The 20,239-nt window shown below is 42.7% G+C and overlaps 1 protein-coding gene across 1 annotated transcript in view; it reads left to right on the top strand.

The window, feature by feature from the left end:
- Window positions 1-1,054: 1,054 nt before the first annotated feature.
- The window catches only part of LOC119144712 (death associated protein), a 56,735-nt gene continuing 37,550 nt past the window's right edge, over window positions 1,055-20,239 (top strand). Inside the window, exons 1-2 of the mRNA XM_037380403.1 lie at window positions 1,055-1,219; window positions 7,856-7,952. Coding sequence (XP_037236300.1) covers window positions 1,165-1,219; window positions 7,856-7,952 — 152 coding nt within the window. The 5' untranslated portion in view covers window positions 1,055-1,164. The remainder of the gene's footprint in view (window positions 1,220-7,855; window positions 7,953-20,239) is intronic.

Genomic DNA, 20,239 nt, shown 5'->3' with positions numbered 1-20,239 from the left:
CTGCGAAAGATACTATGATGCTATTATATTTTGGACTGTTGCAAAAAAAGTTCTGTATGTTTACCCATCGGTTCTATTTCGACCATGGTAATGTCATTGCAACACAGAGTGATAGCAAAAACCTGAAATATTACAACATTAATTTCCCTGTAACATTCCTGGGATGCGGTATCACTACAGCACTTTGGGGGGGTTCAGCTTCCAACCATCACACGCTCGCCTTTCGGGTGACTCGCTTTCTTATGTCAAATTATAAATAACAAGAACAGCCCGTATAGCTTCCACTTTGCTGCTAATATAATTCGTTCAGGTATCATGCTCTTCCCGCACCACTTGGGAAATGCACCTGAAGCGGCTGAGAGGTTTTGTGAACGGGTGGGATTCGGCGCCGTGATTGCAACGGGAAAGGTACCGGGACCCGCGGCGCGGGCGGCGCTCGGCAACGCAAAGTGCGGCGGATGATGCGAGCTGCCCATTAGTCGCTAATTGGAAGCGTTATTTGAAGTGCAGAGGCACATAATTCAGAACCACATTAACTGCCTGTGCCGCTTCCTCGCAGCAATTCGACAAAACGGCGTGCCGCCCTCCCGGATTGCCTGTGCTACCGGAACGGGGTGAAAGGCAGCCGGCTGCGGGCGCCGGTCCCACCCGGTGAGATGAAGTCCTGTTGCTGGGGGGGGGACCCAAGCGGCAAGGCCGGCTGCAGCGGGGCGGCGGTTCCGCAACGCTGACTTCACACCGAGCAGTGGTAAAACGGATAACGAGAAGTTAAAGAAACCCGAAGCGCCGGGTGAACAAACCGAGAGACGGCGACAGACCGAGGCAGCACGCCGCCGGCGCCGCGCCAGGAACGGGCGGCGCCGCCCCGCCCCGGCTGCCAGCCGCCGTCTGACCCTAGCGGGGCGGCCCCCCCGCCGCGGCCCGGCCCCGCCCGGCCCCGCCCCGCGCCCCCCGCCGGCGGCGGCACGTCCGCGCAGGGGCGGTGGCTGCAGCGCAGCGGGCGGGCCCGGGCGCCGCCCCTCGGTGGGCGCGTCCTGGCGGCGGCGGCGAGCGGCCACGTTGACAGGGCGGGAGCGGGCCCGCGGCGCGCAGGGCAGGCTGGGCGCTGGCCGGGGCGCGGTGTCGGGCGCGGGTGCCCGGTGCGGGGCCGCCGCCACAGTAACAATGTCTTCGCCTCCCAAAGAGAAAGCAGAGACGCGGGCCGGACACCCTCCTGCTGGTACGGCCGCCGGTTCCCGTGCCTCCGCTCTTTCTCTTTCCACCCCTGGGGCCGGGGGGGCCGGGGCGGCCTGGGCAGCCGAGCGTCTCCGGGAGAGCCCGGCCGGGCGCCGGTTCGCCGCGAAGGTCTGGCGGGCGGCTGCCCGGCGCTGAGGAGGGTGGTCTCGGGCGGGTCCCACCGCCGCTGCCGGCGGGTGTGTGACCCCGGGTGGCTCCCTTGTGCTCTCTGCTCGGGCGCCGCCGCCCCCAGCTGCGCCCGGTTCGGCTTTCTGGCGCCGGGAGGTTGGCGCCGTCCCCCCATCCCTGCCAGCAGCTCGCCCTCCCCCGGCTTCCACCGCCGGCTGGTCGCCTTGGCCGGCAGCGGGGGCCACGCTCCGCTTGCGGGCTCGTCGTGTCCGTGCGGTTCGGCATCTCCAGCCTGCGCCCCGGGAGGCAGCGCTGTCCCCGCCGGTGCCCCTCCGTGCGAGGCCACCCCGTCCTCGACAGGAGGGGGTGGGGGCCGACGGAGCCACCGCCTGGGGCTGGTAAAGCGGGCGGGCGACGGAGCTCCGCAGGCTGCGGGCAGCGCGGGGCCGGCGGGCAGACGGTCGCTGTTGCTGCGGGCGTTGCGGTGCGAGTGTGGCACAGCGCTGCGTGCGCCCGCCGGCTGGCGGGGCGGGGGGCGAGGCGGGCGGGGGGGTCCAGCCGCTCGCTGGCAGCCCAGCGGCGCAGCTCCGCCGCCCTCCGCCCGCTGCTGCCTTGCCCGGGGTAGGAGCTGCGTGTCGCCCTCGGTGGGGCACTGACCTGCCACCCTCCGGTGACCGCAGCTCTTCTGATGGGGTTCGGTTACCCGCAGTGTCCAAGTTGTTTTGTTCCTTCACGTCCTGTTAGTTTTTTCTTCTTTACTACCGCTTTCCTAAAAAAGGGAACTTTGGTCCCGGCACCAGCAGCTTTTCATGTGTCTCCTAGTGTTTCCCAGTGGAATAGTTTTTCATTTGGGGTTTTTTTTTTAAGTGTTACAGTCAAAAAATGCTGAAGTTCTTAAATCACAGGGTGGTGAGTTTTATATTCAAATCAGCTGATATGATTTAAAGCTAAAGTTGAAAACAGTTTTTGAACTCTAATTGAATTCTGCTTTTTTTTTTTTATAACAAGGACCTGAAATTCCTGTAAATAGGTAACAGAAGTGAGAAATACTGGCTTGGCTAGGCTTTGCACAGCAAGTACAGGTCAGCAGTACAGTTAAGCCAGTCTCTAGGCTGAGCAGAGTCACCCCAGTTCTGCAGCCCCCCTTGTCATGGCATTAGTTCTTACCTGACCTCTCGGTGAGCTGGTTCAGGACCCAAACCAAAGCACCTTTCCCGTTGTCCACAGCCTTTGCGGCCATAGCCCCTCAAGCTGGCTCACCCTGAAGTCGGGTAAATGTTGGCTTCAGTGTAAGCGGGATGGTTAAGACCTTAGGCTGGTTTAGCTGTGTCTTCCTGCTGTTAACATCGATGGAAAAGGAATGAAAGGTAAATGGTGGGTATTTTCATTTAGCTGCTTTGTGACTATTTTCTGATGTTGCATGGTTGAGAGTTGTGCTTCAAAATCTGTCTTTTGAAACGGGTGAAAATTTTTAAAGACTGAAATGAGCCTCTGTCAGCCATGTGAGAAGCTAGTGATGCACAGTGCAAAAGCATAACTCTAGTACAGTTCAGGTTTCCCTTGCTCTCAAGAGTATTTTAGTATTACTATTTTTTTCTTTGTAAAACATGCATCCGCATATGAACTGAAGAACTTTTTTTCCCGTATGTGCCTTTTAAGATCATTAGCATCCCTGAGTGGATTTTTGTGAGTATTTACCAGTTCAGCTTTTGAAGGAAAGCGATCACCAAGTCTGTCATTGAGGCCAGAAAAAAACTAATGCTTTACAGTATCTTAAGGTCAGTTCTGGAAGAAGCCGGTTCTTAGCTGGTTTGCAGAGGAAAGCGGTCCTGTGGTCTTTCAATGCTTGGAAAATGCACAACAAATGTGCTGACTAGTTGATATTCACTCTAGGGGCTGAAGCTAGGTTTTAATCTTCCATCTCAAGCCAGTTTAGGTACTTGAATAATAATATAATACAATAGGGCAGTTTGAAAACAAGCCTTAAGAATTTTTTACTTCTATTTTATTACACACACACACACCCCAACTATATAAATACAGGTGGAATTGTGTCCATAAATAACAAGGCAAGTTCCTAGCAAGGCAAAGATGTGAATAGGGGATCTTTTTTGCCTAATGGTTTAAAAGCTCTGGTTTTGCTGCATACAGTTATATAAAGAGCCCTCCCTGTAATTATGGATGTGTCTTACCCCACTGAGTATGAATTAAACATGTGAAAGCTAGGAAGGATTTAGATCATCGAATTAAAGCAGAACTGACAAATTCGTTGTTTTTCATATGCACTGTTAGCCCTTGCTTACCGACTGTGTGCAGTCTGTTAGCTTCCTCTCCCCATTGATCTTTCACATGGGGGGGGGCGGGAAGAAAAGCACTTAAAAAGGCAAAGGATAATGAAAGGGAAAGAAACCTCAAGACCTCAGGCTGGTAAAAGGGTGTACAAAGTGACTTTGAACTCCTTTGTGAAACTTAAGAGGGCCCCCACTTAAGCTTTATTAAATACCCATCTGTCAGTGAGATCAATGCGCCTATAATACATTGCTGAGTAGGTTTGTACAGTTTGCAGTTTCCCTCAAAAGAGGTCTGCAGAGTTATGCTTTTTTGTTTCTTCTAGTAGATACCATGGAGGAATAAAGCAAGGTGATTGTGTTAATAGTTTGTTTATGAAGCTTTGCAGTAGGTTCATGAAAATAGCCACATGCTTTTCCTGCATTATAAAAATAACAGCTCTGAGCCAAGATTTGTGCGAAATGGAGGTATACAATAACTCTTACCTCTGTTCTTTTGTCAGACACTGTTGCTGCTTTAAGTTTGCAGAACAGCTTGTTTTGTGTTTCCCTTGGTCCTGGCTTTTCATATGTCTTACCGATATAATGGAACCTGTTACTATATGGTACATAAATATTAACATAAAACGTATTTCTTAATACCATACTCGAGGAAAATGGGAAGCTGCTAAAGCTGTTGATCATACTTTGGGTTTCTAAAAGTTCCTGTCCCGTTGCTGTGACCAGCAGGCAATTTGGGTTGAGATGGAAGGTTTCCCAGGAAGCATTGCCTCGGGTCTGCAACCTGAGTGAGCTGGCGTTGCTGAGCTGTGGTGCTTTGCTAGGTACTGGGTGCTTGCTGCAACACGGTGGGGTTTGCTTCAGAACTCAGTCTCAGAAACTGGGAGGAATCTGAAAGAAGCATGGCAGAGCCGGCGGGAGGGTAGGTAAATAGACTGAGAACGTTTCCCGACTCCAGGTCATCTTGAGTAGTAATTAACACAGTTGTTTAATGCATCTCCAGAAGGAGTGGTCAGTCGTACCCCTAAGAAGAACACAGGCTGGTGTTCACAGGGCAAACAAGACAGTCCTGTCTGCCTCTTGAGAGTAAAACATGATGGATAATAATTAAAATCCCAAACTTGACTCTTACCTGGCAGTGGCGCAAACAGACTTGTGCTGTTGCTCTTGGAGCATGCTGGCAGGTGATCCCATCTTTATTTCATGCTTCAGAAGCTAGTGGCCTGTTGGCCATCACCATCAAGGGAGCCGTTCCCAGTCTCCCAGTCCCTTCCTGCCTTAGCACAGGTCCCCCCTGGCCTCTACAGAGCAGCTGCAGCCGGAGCTCCCTCTTGGGCATGGGGACCGCTTCCTTCCTAGTCCCGGCATGGAGTCGTTGACACAGTCCTCTTCTGGGCACTGGTTTCTTGCAGTTTTCTGAAAGGTGGTTTATCAGTTACTTAAATCCACTCTCTGCTCTGTGCAGGATTTACTATAAGGAAATCTGAGCCCTTAGTCTTTTAAGAATGACTTTTAAATGACAAAATCACAGTGGTAAGCATCTGTCAAATTACGTATTGAATGCTAGGCAAGTAAGAAACAGATGAATCCTTGTTAAGTCCCAAGAAAATCTCACAAATGGATTTTTTTCTATAGCTTGATGGATGTAATCACCATTTCTTCTCGCTAACCCTCAGGTTGTGGAGCTTGATTGAAACCTTTTGAAAAGGAAGGTGAATTATGTCACAAGGGTGTTACTCTTCTTAAGCTAAATCTTGTGAAACTAGATTGGGTATGATCATGCTGTGTCATGGGTGGCAGAGATGTACACCACCTATATATACAGGATGCTGATCTAATTATTTAATGTTTGGTCTCAGAAATATGTTATCACTGCAGTTGTTCGCTGAATTGTTCTTTTCGTTTCCCAGATCTGCACAGTAACCCTGAATTACTGAAGGCTTTTGTGCACCAATGTACTTTTAACTGTCTGTGCTATGCCTGTTGATATTAGTGCAAAAAATCAGATTATAAAAATTACTAAGTTACTGCATTTAATACCTTTTAATTATCTTGGGTTTTGCTTTTTAATCCCTGTTAATTCTCCCTGGAGACAAATCTGAATGTGTTAGCTGTGTATCTTTGCCAGTGATAAAGAGAAAACAAGTGGCTGGTGGCCTCATGATATACAAAGAGGAGAGAGATTTTAGACCACCTAAAATTGCACTAAATCTTTGGGTATTGTTTTCTTTAGGTTTTTATTAGATGGTTGAAGAACGTGGAAGCGTGCACATACTGTGCAGAAGTGCTATTTGTAACTTGGCAGATTGCTGTGGAGACAGCAACAAAAAGTAATTTGAATGGGAACCAGTAAGAACTGATCGTGCAATGATGTTAAATTTATAAATTTAATGTAAATAAAACATACCAATCACTTTGAGGTGTTAGGAGAACACAAAATTCAAGAGTGTTGTTTGCTTTTGCAAACAAGCTTGCATCTCTAAGGCGTTTGCATCAAGAAAATGAATAAGAATTTCAATTTTTGTTTCATTTTTAAAACTACTTTTCTTTATTGCCTAACCCTTCTATCTTTTCTTGTCCCGTGTGAATAATTTCTCATCAGCTCAAGTATTGTAAGTTTTATGCTGGAGAAAGAACACAAAATGGTTAGTGTTTTGTTTGGCTTTTTTAAATACCTGATATGGGGACATAGTTTTGATGGGTTTGAAAAGATAATTCTTTGATTTTGTCCGTTGATTGTCTGTCTTTATTGACTCAGAAGTTTATCTTTCAAATACCACACAAAGCTTAAAATCTGTTTAAAAGATCGCAGGGCCAAAGAGCTGGCACTGCCTGCTAGGGCAGCCACTTTCTCTTTACTGCTTCCTTTCATTCAGGCTGTAAAATTTATGCACAGGGTTGTCCATTCTGTTGCTGTCCTGGTTAAGAGCAGAGAACTAAACCTGTTTCTAGGTTTCAGGGATTAGCAGTGAGGTGCTGTGGGGCACCTCTTGCCCTCGGTGACTGGACACGGGAGGGCTGTCAGAAGTGCAGCTTCCCCCAGCCATGCTGACAAGCTGCTTTTTCTGCTCCTTCCCTGTGCCGCCCTGGCATCCTGCTCGCTCCGGCTGTGACATCTCTGCCAAGGCTGCCCACAGCCTCATTGTGTTGCTGCAACGTGAAACACAAACCAACGCGTCTGTAGGTGGTTTTATTGACTGCTGACTGCTATAATGGTTTTCTGATGTGGTTGCTGATGACAATGTAACCCATCCAATTAGCTAATGAGATGCATCCTCTTAGCCTGTGCTGTCCTGTAAGCATGTATAGCAGTTGAAGCAAAAAGAAAAAAAAAAAAGCAAAACAAAACCAAACGGTACAACATTAAAACAGAAAGTAGATCAAAAGCAGCCTGCCTGTTGCTCTGCTTAGTAGCTGCAGTGTTAGGCCTGGCTTAGTTCCTATTTTATATTTTGCTTTGATGGGGATAAATGATGAAAGTAAGTGGATTAGCTTTCACTTCTTGTTTTGTGTTTCAAAGGGATGCTTTCACATTTGTGTCATTTCTAAAACTAAATCAAGTATTTGAAATGTGGTAGATGGAAATACCTGCTTATGGTAAATTTGAAATATAAGGACAAGTATTTGAAATGTAGTAAATGCTTATGGTTTGCAAAACAAAAAGCTCTATTCTAAATGCAAGTTTACAGTCCTCCTAAACATTGCTTTTTGTTATACTGTTTGTGAAGAACTATTTTGTATAAATCTTATTATTATAGCTGTAGTTTTTAAGTTGAAATGACAGGAAAGGTTCTTCAGCCCTTCCTGTTTTGTGGGAGTATTTAACATTCATGTTTGTGGCTTTTTGTGTAGTGTTATGCAAGCCATCGCCTCCCTTTCTTCTTCTGATGGCTGCAAGTTAGTAGGGGTGGGGGGAAAGTTAAAACAGAGTTGAGTTTTCTAAAATGGTATTGGAAGCAGGTGGTAAAAAGCTGCAGCTTCTCATGATGAGCAAAGATGGCATGATGTGAAAGAGAATGGCAGATGCAATCCTGAAGTAGCTGTTCCTCAGAGTTGCCACTTTTAAACACTTTGGGCCCTTTTTTCAAACTGTGATTACTATTAAACTACTATGCAAAATATTGAGGGGGAGGAGGGGGAGGGAACGGGCCCCTCATCCTTAAGAAGTTCTTTACTTATGCTGATTTGACTGAGATTTGTCATGTCTCTTATTTCCATTCCAGTGAAAGCTGGTGGGATGCGGATTGTGCAGAAACACCCACACAATTCTGATGCCAAAGAAGAAAAAGATAAGGATGACCAAGACTGGGAAACCAGCAGGTGAGTTCTTTGATTTGATGCATGTGCTACGGCGAATTTCCATGACCTTGAACCTTATCATGTTTGTTTTGCCTTGTGGATAACAAAGCAAAGATACGGTTGGTTTTGTATCATAAAACTGATTTAAAGCAGTAGCAAGTTACATGCTCCTTCAAGAGAACTGGGGAATATGGCAGTTTTTAGCTTGCTGACCCTCCTCTAAATGGTCCTGTTAGGTAAGAGAAGGTTAAAGAAAAACAGTACGGTTAAAGTAAAACATCAGCCTTCCTAAGATCTCGAAACATTTCAGAATCTGCAGAAGAATAGAGGCTAGACACATTTGGATGCAAACATTAGGTTGTCAGTCTGTGTATGAGGTGGTCTTGCTGTGTGCTGGGTGATTCCTTCTACCCGTTGGTCCATATTCCTTTCTCTGTGACATATTTGACAACATGGTGCTTTTTAAAAGACAAGTAAAAATAAATGCAGTTAATATTATCTGCTTTTTTTTTAGGTGGGAATCTAGCGGTTTCAGTGGTGGAGGATACAAAGACAGCAGTTACTTAGCAGGTTTAACTAGATTTATCAGGTAACTGCTATGTAGAAATGAAAGCAGGGAGGTTCAGTGGACTGTTGCTGTATTTCTGTTCATACAAAAGCCAACTGGGTTTGTGCTGCTTTCCTTGGCTAGTTGTTTTTCTTTGTAACCAAGACATTTACCTCAAATCTTTATGTACTAGCTTGCTGCATGTTCTTGCTATTTGCTCAAGGCAAAAAAAACCCAGAGCCATTCTTGTGCTTTGGCAAGCAGACTGGCTTATATGATGTTTATTTTATGTGCAAAACAATAGTAATAGATAAGCATTGTGAAAATGTCTGCATAAATAAGAACAAGTGTGTTTATTAAATCACAACTTGAATAGGAGATACTTACGAGAAGGCAAAAGTAATTTTAATTAATATGTTCAAGTGAAAGGTAGGAAAATTGAACTTTACGCATTTCTTTATTAACAAAGTCAGTCATCTTGTATTTCTGTTCAGCGGCACATAAGCAGGAACAGAGTCTGTACTGGAGTCAAGTTTTGTCCAAAGGAACGAATCTTGTCTTGTGGTTAATTTCAACTTTGCCTGGGAATACATCCTTTTATTTGAGGTGGGTTCGTGGTGGGTTGACCTTGGCTCTTTGCCAGTTGCCCACCAAGCCGCTATATCACTCTACTCCTCAGCAGGACAGGAGGGAGAGAATAAGATGGAAAAAACTTCTGGGTCAAGATAAAGGCAGTTTAATAAAGCAGTAGCAAAAGCTACATGCAGAAGCAAAGGAAAACAAAAGATTTAGTCTCTATTTCCCATCAGCAGGTGATGTCTAGTAACTTCCCAAGAAGCAGGGCTTCAGTACGTGTAGCGGTTGCTCTGGAAGACAAAACGCCTTAATAATGAATGCCCTCTCTTCTCCTTTCCCTTAGCTTCTATTGCTGAGCAGATGTCATATGGTATGGAATACCCCTTTGGTCACTTTGGGTCAGCTGTCCTGGCTGTGTCCCCTCCCGAGACCTTGTCCACCCCCAGCCTACTGATGAGGTGGGGTAATGTTGGAGAGACAGCCCTGGGTGCTGTGTGAGCACTGCTCAGCAGTAGCCATTACACTGGTGTGTTACCAGCGCCTTTCTAGCTACCAGTACAAAGCACAGCACTATGAGGAAAATTAACTCCATCTCAGCCAGGCCCAGTACGGTGTTATATACCTTCTTATTCTTACATTTCCTTGGCATGCCAACCTCCTGGCAAGGGAATCCTAGGATCCAAATGAGAAGACTTCTTATGCCTGCTCACCAATCTAAACCTCTGTTAAAATATAGCTATCTGCTTTATCAAATTTTCCCCTCTCACTCAAGTAGCGTAGGGAGAGGTTAAAATTTAACCTGGTGTTTGTGGCTGTGTCTGCTTTAGCCAGTGCTGTGGCACAGTGGAAGCAGATCTGCAGGGGGAAACAGTTGGTGCTGAGGACTTCATGTTCACAGGGCATGTGTTTTGGAGATTACTTAATGTGGTGTTCTGGACTGAAGGACCAGTCCTAGCTGGCATGTGTTAGGTGTCGCCTTGAACTGCATGTTCAGTTCAGCGTCATCTGAGGGAATCCAGGTCAGGTGCCCTGAAACCAATCCGCGATGCAAAACAAAGCCTGGCCAGCAGAACGATCGGGAGGCCTGATCTTAAGATGCTAACAAGTAGGCACTGTATATTAATGTTGTAAAGCAGGTCCATGAGCAATTTTTATGCTTTAAAGTCAGAGAAGAAAGTTTAATGACCTCTAGAGCTACCTTATTAACTGGGAAATAGTTAGATATTGCACCTCTTAAAATCCATTGCCTCGGCCACCTGATCAGTTTATTGTCAAAATATGCACTTAGAGACTGCCTCTCACTTTGGCTTTCTTGTAGAGGATACGTTGTCAGTCTGTATTAGGCACTTGAGCATACAGTTATTCACAAGCCTGTATATTAATACAAAAAGCATTGATCTGAACTTTTTGTTTCTTTGATTTAATCCTCTTAGAATCATAGAATCATTTAGATTGGAAAAGACCTTTAAGATCATCAAGGCCAGCCGTAAAACAAACACTGCCAAGTGTACCACTAAACCATGCCCCTAAGTGCCACATCTACCCATCTTTTTAGATACCTCCAGGGATGGCAACTCAGTCACTTCCCTGGGTGGCATGCTCCAATGCTTAACAACCCTTTTGATGAAGAAATTTTTCCTGATATCCAATCTAAATCCCCCCTGGCACAATCTGAGGCCATTTCCTCTTGTTCTTTTTCTTGGGAGAAGACTGACCCCTACCTCAGTACAACCTTCTTTCAGGTAGCTGTAAGTTCTTCCCTGAGCCTCTTTTTCTTGAGAAAGAGGCAGGAGGGACATAAGGAACATAGATGGGAACTAGAATGAATTATAAAACAAAACTGTAAGATGGTTTACAAGGCTGGGAGAAGTTGTTTTCCTGGTAGAACTGGGAAACCTTTGTGTCTGTGAGGAAAAGGGTTTAGTGTGCCTTTTGTAGGCTCCTGTGGGAATACTTGTGGTATAGCTCCGGTCGCTGTACAAGCTTTAGATGTGAGCAAAAAGTTATTTAGCCATAACAGAATAAACAAACTCCACAGGCCATAGTATATAAAGTTGTTGTTTGTCAGAATTAAATTTTGTTTGCAGCATGTCAGCTGCTTTTGTGCTGGAAGGTGCAGTCCCCTGGAGTTCCTGTCTGCTCCTGTGATTCACAGTGCCCTTCTAAACCACTTGGATTTCTGATGCCTGCAGAGGGAGGTTTATGAGGAGGGGGGAGAAGAGGCCACTAGCATTCTGTTTGCTTTTTCTGACACCAATATATATGTACTTTTTGGGTTTTGCTAGCTGGTATTTTATGTTCCTTTGCTAAGCAGAGGCATCTGTGTTTTTAACTTTCACGGTTTTAGTCTTTGCCATTTTAAGGTAGTATCACTGATATGATGCAATCTCTAGTCCCTATTGCATCTCAAAGTCAAAAGAAGCAAACAGCCCTTCAGGCAGTTTGTATCAGGTGATAGGGGAAGCTGAGAATGAGGTGAGAGAAAATAATAAAACAGGGAAGAGTAATTTGTGTGTCAGTGTGTGAAGAGGGAGGCCAGGATAATTGAGTGATTATTTTAATCTCATTGCAGTTGAGGACAGATTAGTGGAATTGGCAGTAAATTGAGGCAGAAGATTTTGAGCTTTCTCGAGTTCCCTGGGTGCTTTGAGGGGAACTTGGTGCTCCAAGAGCATTTCCTCCTCACGATGGCACAAATTTGAGCAGCTGCTCTGCAAGTAAGCTTTCAGCTGGAATTCATAGAAGTGTTTGTGATTTGGAGACAGCTGGCATTGGTTTTGCAGCCTGCTTGTAGAAGAAGACAGTGGGTCAGTGTTTCTAGTCTTAACGTAAACAAAGCTGATACAGGTAGACACCCCTGAAGTAGCCAGCTGTGCTGTTGTAAAGGTGATTCACCAGGTATATCTTCTTTGACGTTTGTCTCTGTTGTTCAGCAACTTGCAATCCAGTTACTGTAATTTACTCTGCAAAGTATTTTATTCAGTTCTGTTTCCTAAAATAAAACTGTAATGACAACCTACCATTTCATGAAATGGTAGGCTGACATGTCATGATGGTGATTTGTGATCCCTTAAAACAATGTGTGGTAAGATGATTTTACACAAATTAAACTTTTCCTACAAAGCAGTTCTCAGCTTTGAGTGGTAATGGAAAGAATTTTATATGTCTGATATAAATACAGTTTTACTTAAGAGGAATGGCTGGATATAATTATATGGAGAAGACTCAGTGAAGGGAGGGAGGGGTTGCACCATTTGGTTTAGGTGAACTAAAAAAAGAGAGTGGCGCCACTGGGGTCAAGATGTCAACAATAAACTTGATTATAAGGTGGGGTCCTCAGCCCTCATGTTCTTCAAGACAACTGGTTGTGATCAGCCTGGTCGGAGATAGGATACTAGCTGGATGAGCTTCTGGTCTGATCTGTTATTGGTTTTTTTATGTTTCTGTAATTGCTTAAGACTTGTGTTGATTCGGTTTTTAGATATGGTTGCAGTTTTGATTGATAGGCAGTCATACTGATTGCTGCCAGAAAGTGTGGGGTTTTTTTGTGATGCTAGATGAAGGTGAAACAGAATTAGAAGTAGGCTTATGAATAGAAACCATCATTTTTCAGGGCTGTATGTTATCACAGAAAATGTTTGGAATAAATAGTTCTGGGTTTTATTAGAAGCCCATTAATGCATGTTTAACTGAGATGTGCAGTATCGTGTGCGCTCCTGTGCCAGCATCTGACTCTAGCCATAATAAATACTCCTGAAAGACAGATAATTTGATGTGAGAGCTGCTTGCTCAGTTTTGCACAAGAGCTTCATTAATTGTCACTCAGGGACCTCAAGAAGCAGAAACTATAATCGCATATCAGCATCTGGATTTAAAAAAAAAATATTTAAAGCAGATATCTGGCTCACTTTGTCTTTTACAGGGTAAACTGCAAAGGCTTTCATGTCTAAAGACTTTTGTTCTCTTCTGTTATATTTCTGAAACAAAGTGGGTAATTACAGTGACTTAATTACTGAATATAAATGTAGTAGAGTGGTTTCTCGGTATATGTATGTAAATTGTGGTTTGTACCTCAAACTTACCTGGAGATTGTGAATCCGGCATTATGTCTGACTTCCCTGTTAGCTCTGGAAAGAATAAATTATGCAGCCTGGATTTTAATTCAGTCTAGGATGTGGATATTGGCCTTAGCATTGGGCAAAAGAAAAAAATATTAAGAGGATAGTTTAGAGTGTTGTGACTCAAAAGCAAAATGATGCTAATGAAACATGAGTGTCCATATGTCAAAGAGCTGGTCTCAGTACTTACTCAGTTACATGGTGAGAGAGATGTTGTTGAAGGCCCTTGTTACCCTTCAGGTATCTCCCTCCATGTTACTTGTTAAGTGTGAGTATGCTAGTTAAGCCGCACCTGCTTTTTTTCTTTTAGAAGTGTGGTGGAAATCTCAAAAATTTAGGCTGCAGATACATACTTTAGTTCAAGAGTAAATTTGTTTTTCCTTTCCCTCACTTTGCTCTGTTGCAACTGACAAGAAATAAGTGACAGGCATTATTTCTGTTTTTCATTTGCCACTGAAGGTTCTGCTGTCACTGAAATGTATTTAATTTTTGCCTTTTAATGACCCTTGTTGTCTGAACTTCTGACAGAATTTCAAAAATATAAAGTAGATTATACTACTAAGCCATTAGAGCAGGTTTGTATGTTTGTTTACACCCTACATATGGAAGTGCTTTGAAACTATTTCTATTCCTTGTGTTTCACATTGTTGTTCTGGTTATTTAGCCAGGGCAGAAACTGTAGAGTTCAAGTCCTGATCCTTTAACTTTCAGAACAGCTGCCACCTGGGAAATGATGTCTGATGTTTGGCTCGCTGGCACGCAGGTGCTGTAGGAGGAGGTAGTTCTGTCATGGATGAAAATGTTTCAGTTAGTTCTAATGTCTGTTGTAGGGCTAACAGGTGTTTGAAAAAGGGAAATCTTGGAAGTTCTAAGCAAAAAAAAAAAAAAAACCCAAAAAAAACCCCACCACCCAAAACTTTACAGCTTGTTAAACAGGAAAACCAGACCCGCATGAACAGGTAGCATTGTACTTCGTAAGTACTCAGTATGACTAGCCCATCAGTGTTTCTTCTATGTAGCTCACCAACACAAAGCTGAAAAAAGACCTCTTTATTTGTGTTCATCATCTATAAACCCAAAGTATTGGCAAAATAAGCAGTTGTTGACTTGGCATGGTGAATCTTTAAGGTAAAAAGAAAGAGACAGGTCAGGACAGGTAGGCTGCAACATTGTCTGCTTAAGTTTTTTTAGAAAGGGAATGTGCAGCTTTGGTGGTTGAAGGACTGGCTGAGTCTCTTTCTGAGAGACTGATCGTTGGCTTCAAAGGTCGCTTGGGCTATTGTGCCAGTGGAGGCAGCTCTGTAGGAGGGAGCTGATAAAGTGTCTATCATAAGCACCCAGATGTTCTTTGACAGAATTCACATTTCTTCCATCACTTCTCTGTGTCTTTTTTTCCCTCTTTTGGGGGCCTCATTCTGTTACCTCTGTGAGCTGATGTGTCTTTACGCAAAGATTATGTTCACAGACCATATATTGCCATTTTATGCTTGACAACTCTGTCAAATGTATGGATATAACTGATACAATTCTTGAGGGATTTGATTCATGTCTTTGGCCTTTGAGCTCTTATTACTCGGATGTGGAGCTTTGGAGGTAGTTGGCCTTAGAGGATGAAATGTCTGGGGGAAGTGCAATGAAAAAGCAACCTGGCTGTGAATACCATGCTTGCAGTTTCTGGGAAAGATGCAAACTGCAGCACGTATTGGCCATTATCCCTCTGTCACACTACAGTGTCGTGTAACTGTAACTTCTTCTTTACTTGGTTAAATATTCCAAAGGCTAAAAGGATGTTCTGCTGGCAAAAGACCTGTGAAAAAAATTAACAACTATAATTTTGTAATATTATTAAGCAGAATGCAGAGCATAGTGCAATGAGGGGAATAGCTTCCTACCTTCTTCAAAATATCTTTAATTTCCAAAAAGATTCTGTGCTTGCTGCCTTTTTTTTCTTCTTGTCTTTGTTATTTTGGACTTAAATTCACTTCACAGGTAGGGGAATAGCTTAACAGTGTCACAGTAGTCATCTTTTATATAGGTAATATTGCCTCCAATGCATTTTCCCACCTTGTTATTAACCTTCGTGTCTTAATCTTTTGTGTAGTTTTTACTATTAGTAGATGTTTATTTATGCATAATTTAATTATATAACACACACACACACACCACCCCCAGTACTGGCAATTTTAATTTGATTTTTCAGGACAATATCTTCTGCATATGACCAGTTACTTGGAGAAGCAGCAAAGTAATTGCTGACCTGCGTTGAACCATATCAAACGCATATGCAGTTATAGATGTAACTAGAATTACAGAGAACAGAATATATAATAGTGATTCTTAAATGCAGAACTACTGTAAGGCAAGGAAAGAGGCTGTGAATATATCCATTTAAGAAGTGAAAATATCTGTGAATGTAGGGAATGGAGAAAAACCTAGACAGGATTATGAATGAAGCATTCTCATACAGGAAGATGTGAGTCTTCTGAAAGATTGTTTCATGCTTCCAGTATTTCCTGATGATTGAAGCAGTAAGTTGATAAATCCCTCACTGTAAGTGCCAGTTATGAAATGGTACAGATAGCTCTTTTCATATTCCTGAAATACTGTGTGCATGTGTGAAAGAACTAAAAAAGGTCTGATATTTCTGCGCCCACCCTCCCCACCCCCCAAATGAGTAGAAGATAACACCATCCAGCTCAGCAAGAGCTGGGTTTCATCCCAGGAAACATATGCTGTCTTATGAAATTAGCTGGGAAGCTGAGTTGAATTGTCAGCCAAGCTGGTGTAAGAGTAAGATTTTAGAAGAATGGAAGTCTTGTATTCTGTGTGATGAGGAAAGTGTGAAAAGCTTAGTCATACACAAAGAGGAAAGTGGATACAAAGTAGTATCTCGTGAGTGGCACAGCTTAGCGTGGTGTTCTGCAACTGTACGGAGCAGTAAAATATCATAAGCTAATATCTTAAATGGTGACATTTTGCTTTGTGCTTTTCCCTTGGTGCCTTTCTGAAATACTGGAATGCATGGTTACCATGCCGGTTTGAAGGCACACACAGTATTGAAACAGGTATTACATAGCCATTATAAAGCACAAAAATTTCCAAACTCAAAAGTAAAATCAAACCCTTTTCATTATGCCAGCAAAGCCCAAATCTCTATTATTCAAATGTTCAGCAACATTGTGAGCATTTCTAAAGCTAAAGGTATGAATTTCTACTAGAAAAAGCTGCCAGAGGACCAGATGCTACTCGTTTATTTAGAATAAAACCCCCTATGTTTGAAGTGAAGTCACCATGAGCTGAAAATGAGTAGGAGGTGTGTGAGATTGACACCATGTGTGCCAAGGATGAGCATCTAGTTTTTTTAAGTAGCACCTTCCTCTCCTTTAAGTTTCTTCTGCCTCAGCTGCATCAGGCACTGAACTTTGAAGCAGTTTAATATTAAAATAAACTTAGAATTATCATTTGTTAACTGTCAGTGGGCCAGATAGAAGGAAATTGCACTCAGCTGTGCCCAGGACACTGGTACTAGAAGCAGGAGATAAACAAGAGATAATTAAAGACAACACTGTAAACATTTATCATATCATCACCGTTCTGTTTAGTCTGCTGTAGCAGTTGATAGAGCTGTTCATTGTAGCACATTACTTGATGCGAAAGTGTTTGTTGCAGTAGGCTTGCTGTCTTCTGATTTAATTGTAGCATTTCAATAATTGCATCTTGGTCACAGTCATCCTGTTAAATAAATGGCGATTAGTAAAAAATACTTTAGCAATGTTCACACAAATCTTAGTTCTGATGAGTTTCAGTTTCTCTGGGACTCGTTCCTTAGAATACATATAACATGGTGAGCCTGGGGCTGTGAATGTGTTCAAAGAGGAGCTGGTTTTGAATCGCATTTCTGTGATTCTTTTTTTATTTCTGGGATCATGCTAACTTGTGATTCTATGGGGAAAGTGTATATAGCTATGTGTATGCTGTTTTATATCAACAGTGACACTAATAACATTACCATGGATTCTTCCACATAAGGCTATTTAGAAGGCATTTGACTAAATGAAATTTAAAATTCTTATTTATTGTTTTGAAAACTGCTGTAGAATTAATTTCCTGTTTTGAGACATTACAGAGTTCTGTTTCTGCTGGTGTGTTTGAAAGATACTATTTTACAATGGGGAAAGAAAATGCCAGAACCTCAAAAGCTTCTGAGGAGTGGAGCTTTGTGTTCTGCCGTTTTCTCCAAACATAGGCATTCGGGCTGGTAACAGTAGCTGTTGTGGTTCTTTCCCTGTATTGGGATGTTTTCAATGACCTCTACATGGCTTTGGAGTTAATACTACATTTTTTCCTTCGTCTCTTGTTACAAGTTACAGAAAACTTGTAGTCCTGCTGATAATTTTTTTTTTATTCGTGTTGCCATGCTTTGGAGCATCCCCCTTTATGACACCTTGTTTCCCAGTCTTCATGTTTTTATTTCATGCTGTGTCTTACCCTTGAAGTTATTTCTGTATTAGTTAGTGGTTGCCAGTTGTCCTCTTCCTGTTATATTTTCCTGAAGTCACCTCTTATTTTCTGAAAAGAGTTCAAATATTGACCTCAACCTCTGTGTATGGTTTCCTTCTATGCAGAGCTGACTAACAGCTTAGCCGGTCTGATGGTTGGGAATTGGCTCTTCCATATTTTCTGTGTCGGACTGAGAAATAAACACAAATGGTGTTTAGGAGCTGTGTAGTTCTTAACAGAAGTAGGTATGTTATAGTAATCATATATGTTTTAAAGCAGTGATGTGTCATTTTTGTCTGGCTATTCCAGTTTCTTATTGTCAAGAGTGTCTCCTGCTGTATCCCATGATAGTTCAGTTTAATGAGGGGCTTGTTGGCATTTTTTTGAAATCTGTGCATACCAAATAGGCTAGAAGATTTTTTTTTTGGGGGGGGCGGGGAGGGATTGTTTTACTGCTTTGAAAATTCTTTCAGGTCTTAGTACCTTTTACTGGGAAGAGGAAATTCACTAAGTTGATGCACACTGTTCTTCCCCACCAACAGGAGGAGGAAAGGGAAGACAGCTGCTCGCAGTTCATGCACCAGATTTTTGTCTTCCTTTCCAGCATATTTTTAAAATTACTAAGGTTTATTAGCTAACAGCTTTTTAAGACACTGTATAGTTCATACTTCTCCCTGCCTGTTGCCATGTCTTCTGAAACAATAAAGAACTATTAATACAATGAAGGAAAGGGGGAGTTATAACATCATTATAATCTCTTCCTTCCTCTACTGCTTTAAAGAGTACGGATGGCTGTGCTGGGCCTGCCGCGCAGCCCTCCCCACAGCGTGGTGCCTCGGGGCAGTGTACAAGAAGGGCCTGTGTAGAGTGATGCCAATGAACTCTCCCAGCATCTAGCAATCAAAATTAGTGCTTAGGAACTTTCTGATCATAATACATCATTGCCATTGGACCCAGCCTCTATTTCGCTAACCTCTCTGAGCATATGTATGTTTCTCATCTTGATAATTGTCTTCCTGTGGAGGTAGCACTGCAGTCGAAGTAGTGTATGGTGTATGCTGCAGAAAGTGTTTTCTTTTTGCTTGCCTGGTAACTTTTTCCTGTGATTTCCAAGTCTCATATACTAAGAAATAGTGAATAACTTACTTGTTTTACCTTCTCTCTACTGTATATTTTTCCTTGAGTTCTCTCTTACCTTTTCATTTGTTTTTGGTGGTGTGATAACCAGAATTGTAGTGGTAATGTAGAGGGTAAAAGCATACCATGGACTTGCACACTGGCATGGTTCTATTTTTCTGCTTGTTTCTTTCTTTAAATTGTTCCTGTGTTCCAGTTGTCTTTTTAACTGCCTTTGGGGTATTAAGCTGCTGATTACAAAAATCTTTTCACAGTAACTTCACCGTTTTTGAGTTTTGTAAACTGTTCTAGAGCCCATCATTATGTATATAGTTAGGATTGTTTTTACCAGTGTGTATATTCTACATTTATCAAGGTGCCATCTTTCTCTTTTACCTTATTGTTCCATTGTTCCTCTGAGATCCCTTGTAACTGTATACTTTCATGGGTTTTATACCCTGAATAATTCACTAACATTAGCATACATTGTCCTCTTGCTATTTAGACCTCTTTTACTGAGATTCTTGCAAGATTCCACTGTTAACCTCCATCATTATGATATTTGATTTATTCCTATGCTTTATTTCCGGTTTCTGATACTTGAGAGTGTGTTCTGCCATATCTCATGGTAACTCAGTTTATTTAATGAGAGGACTTGTTTACATTTTGTGGAATTCTGCGCATACCAAGTAGACTGAAGGTTTTTTTTCTTCACTTGATCATTCAGTTTTGAAAGTAAGTTGTATTGAATATTTAGCCACACATATAACCTCTATTTTGGAGTAACTTTACCTTGAACCTCACTCATTTTCTCTAGAAAATCCTGAGCTGAAGTTTTCTAACACTGTTACACTCACTTGGTGGCGTACCAAAATATGCAAACAAAGGAATAAAGTAATAGATTCATATGCTGAATCCAATTCTGGATGCACATTGCTGAAACAAATTAACTCTTTATTTGCTTGTTTTAATATTTCCTTTTCTAAGTTAATTTCTTTGTATGTGTTTAAGAGAGAAACTCTGGCAAGTAAATAGCTTCTTTGAGATAAGTGGCATTCATTTGTTTGTTTGAACTTAATTGTGTTACTACAAAATGCGGTGAAAAAGAAGAATATCAAATTGGACAAAGTGTCTGTACAAAGAATCTAACAGGAAAAGTATATCAGAAATCATCTCAGGTTTTCACAGCCTTTATAATAATGTTTGCTAACATTGGAGTTACTGAATTTTCACAGTTCTAGTCCGCTATAATTTCAGTGAGTGTTTACTGCCATGGGATTCCTTAGCTGTCCTGGTTTAACCCCAGCTGGCAATTAAGTACCACGCAGCCGCTCGCTCGCTACCCCCCTGCAGCAGGATGGGGAGGCAAACTGGGAAAAAGGTAAAATGTATGGGTTGAGATAAGAACAGTTTAATAATTTAAATAAAATGTAATAATAACAACAACTGTA

Source organism: Falco rusticolus, chromosome 3 (genome assembly GCF_015220075.1).
Source record: "Falco rusticolus isolate bFalRus1 chromosome 3, bFalRus1.pri, whole genome shotgun sequence".
NCBI lineage: Eukaryota > Metazoa > Chordata > Aves > Falconiformes > Falconidae > Falco > Falco rusticolus.
Note: the sequence above shows the minus strand (reverse complement) of the source record. Positions and strands in the feature narration are given on the sequence as shown.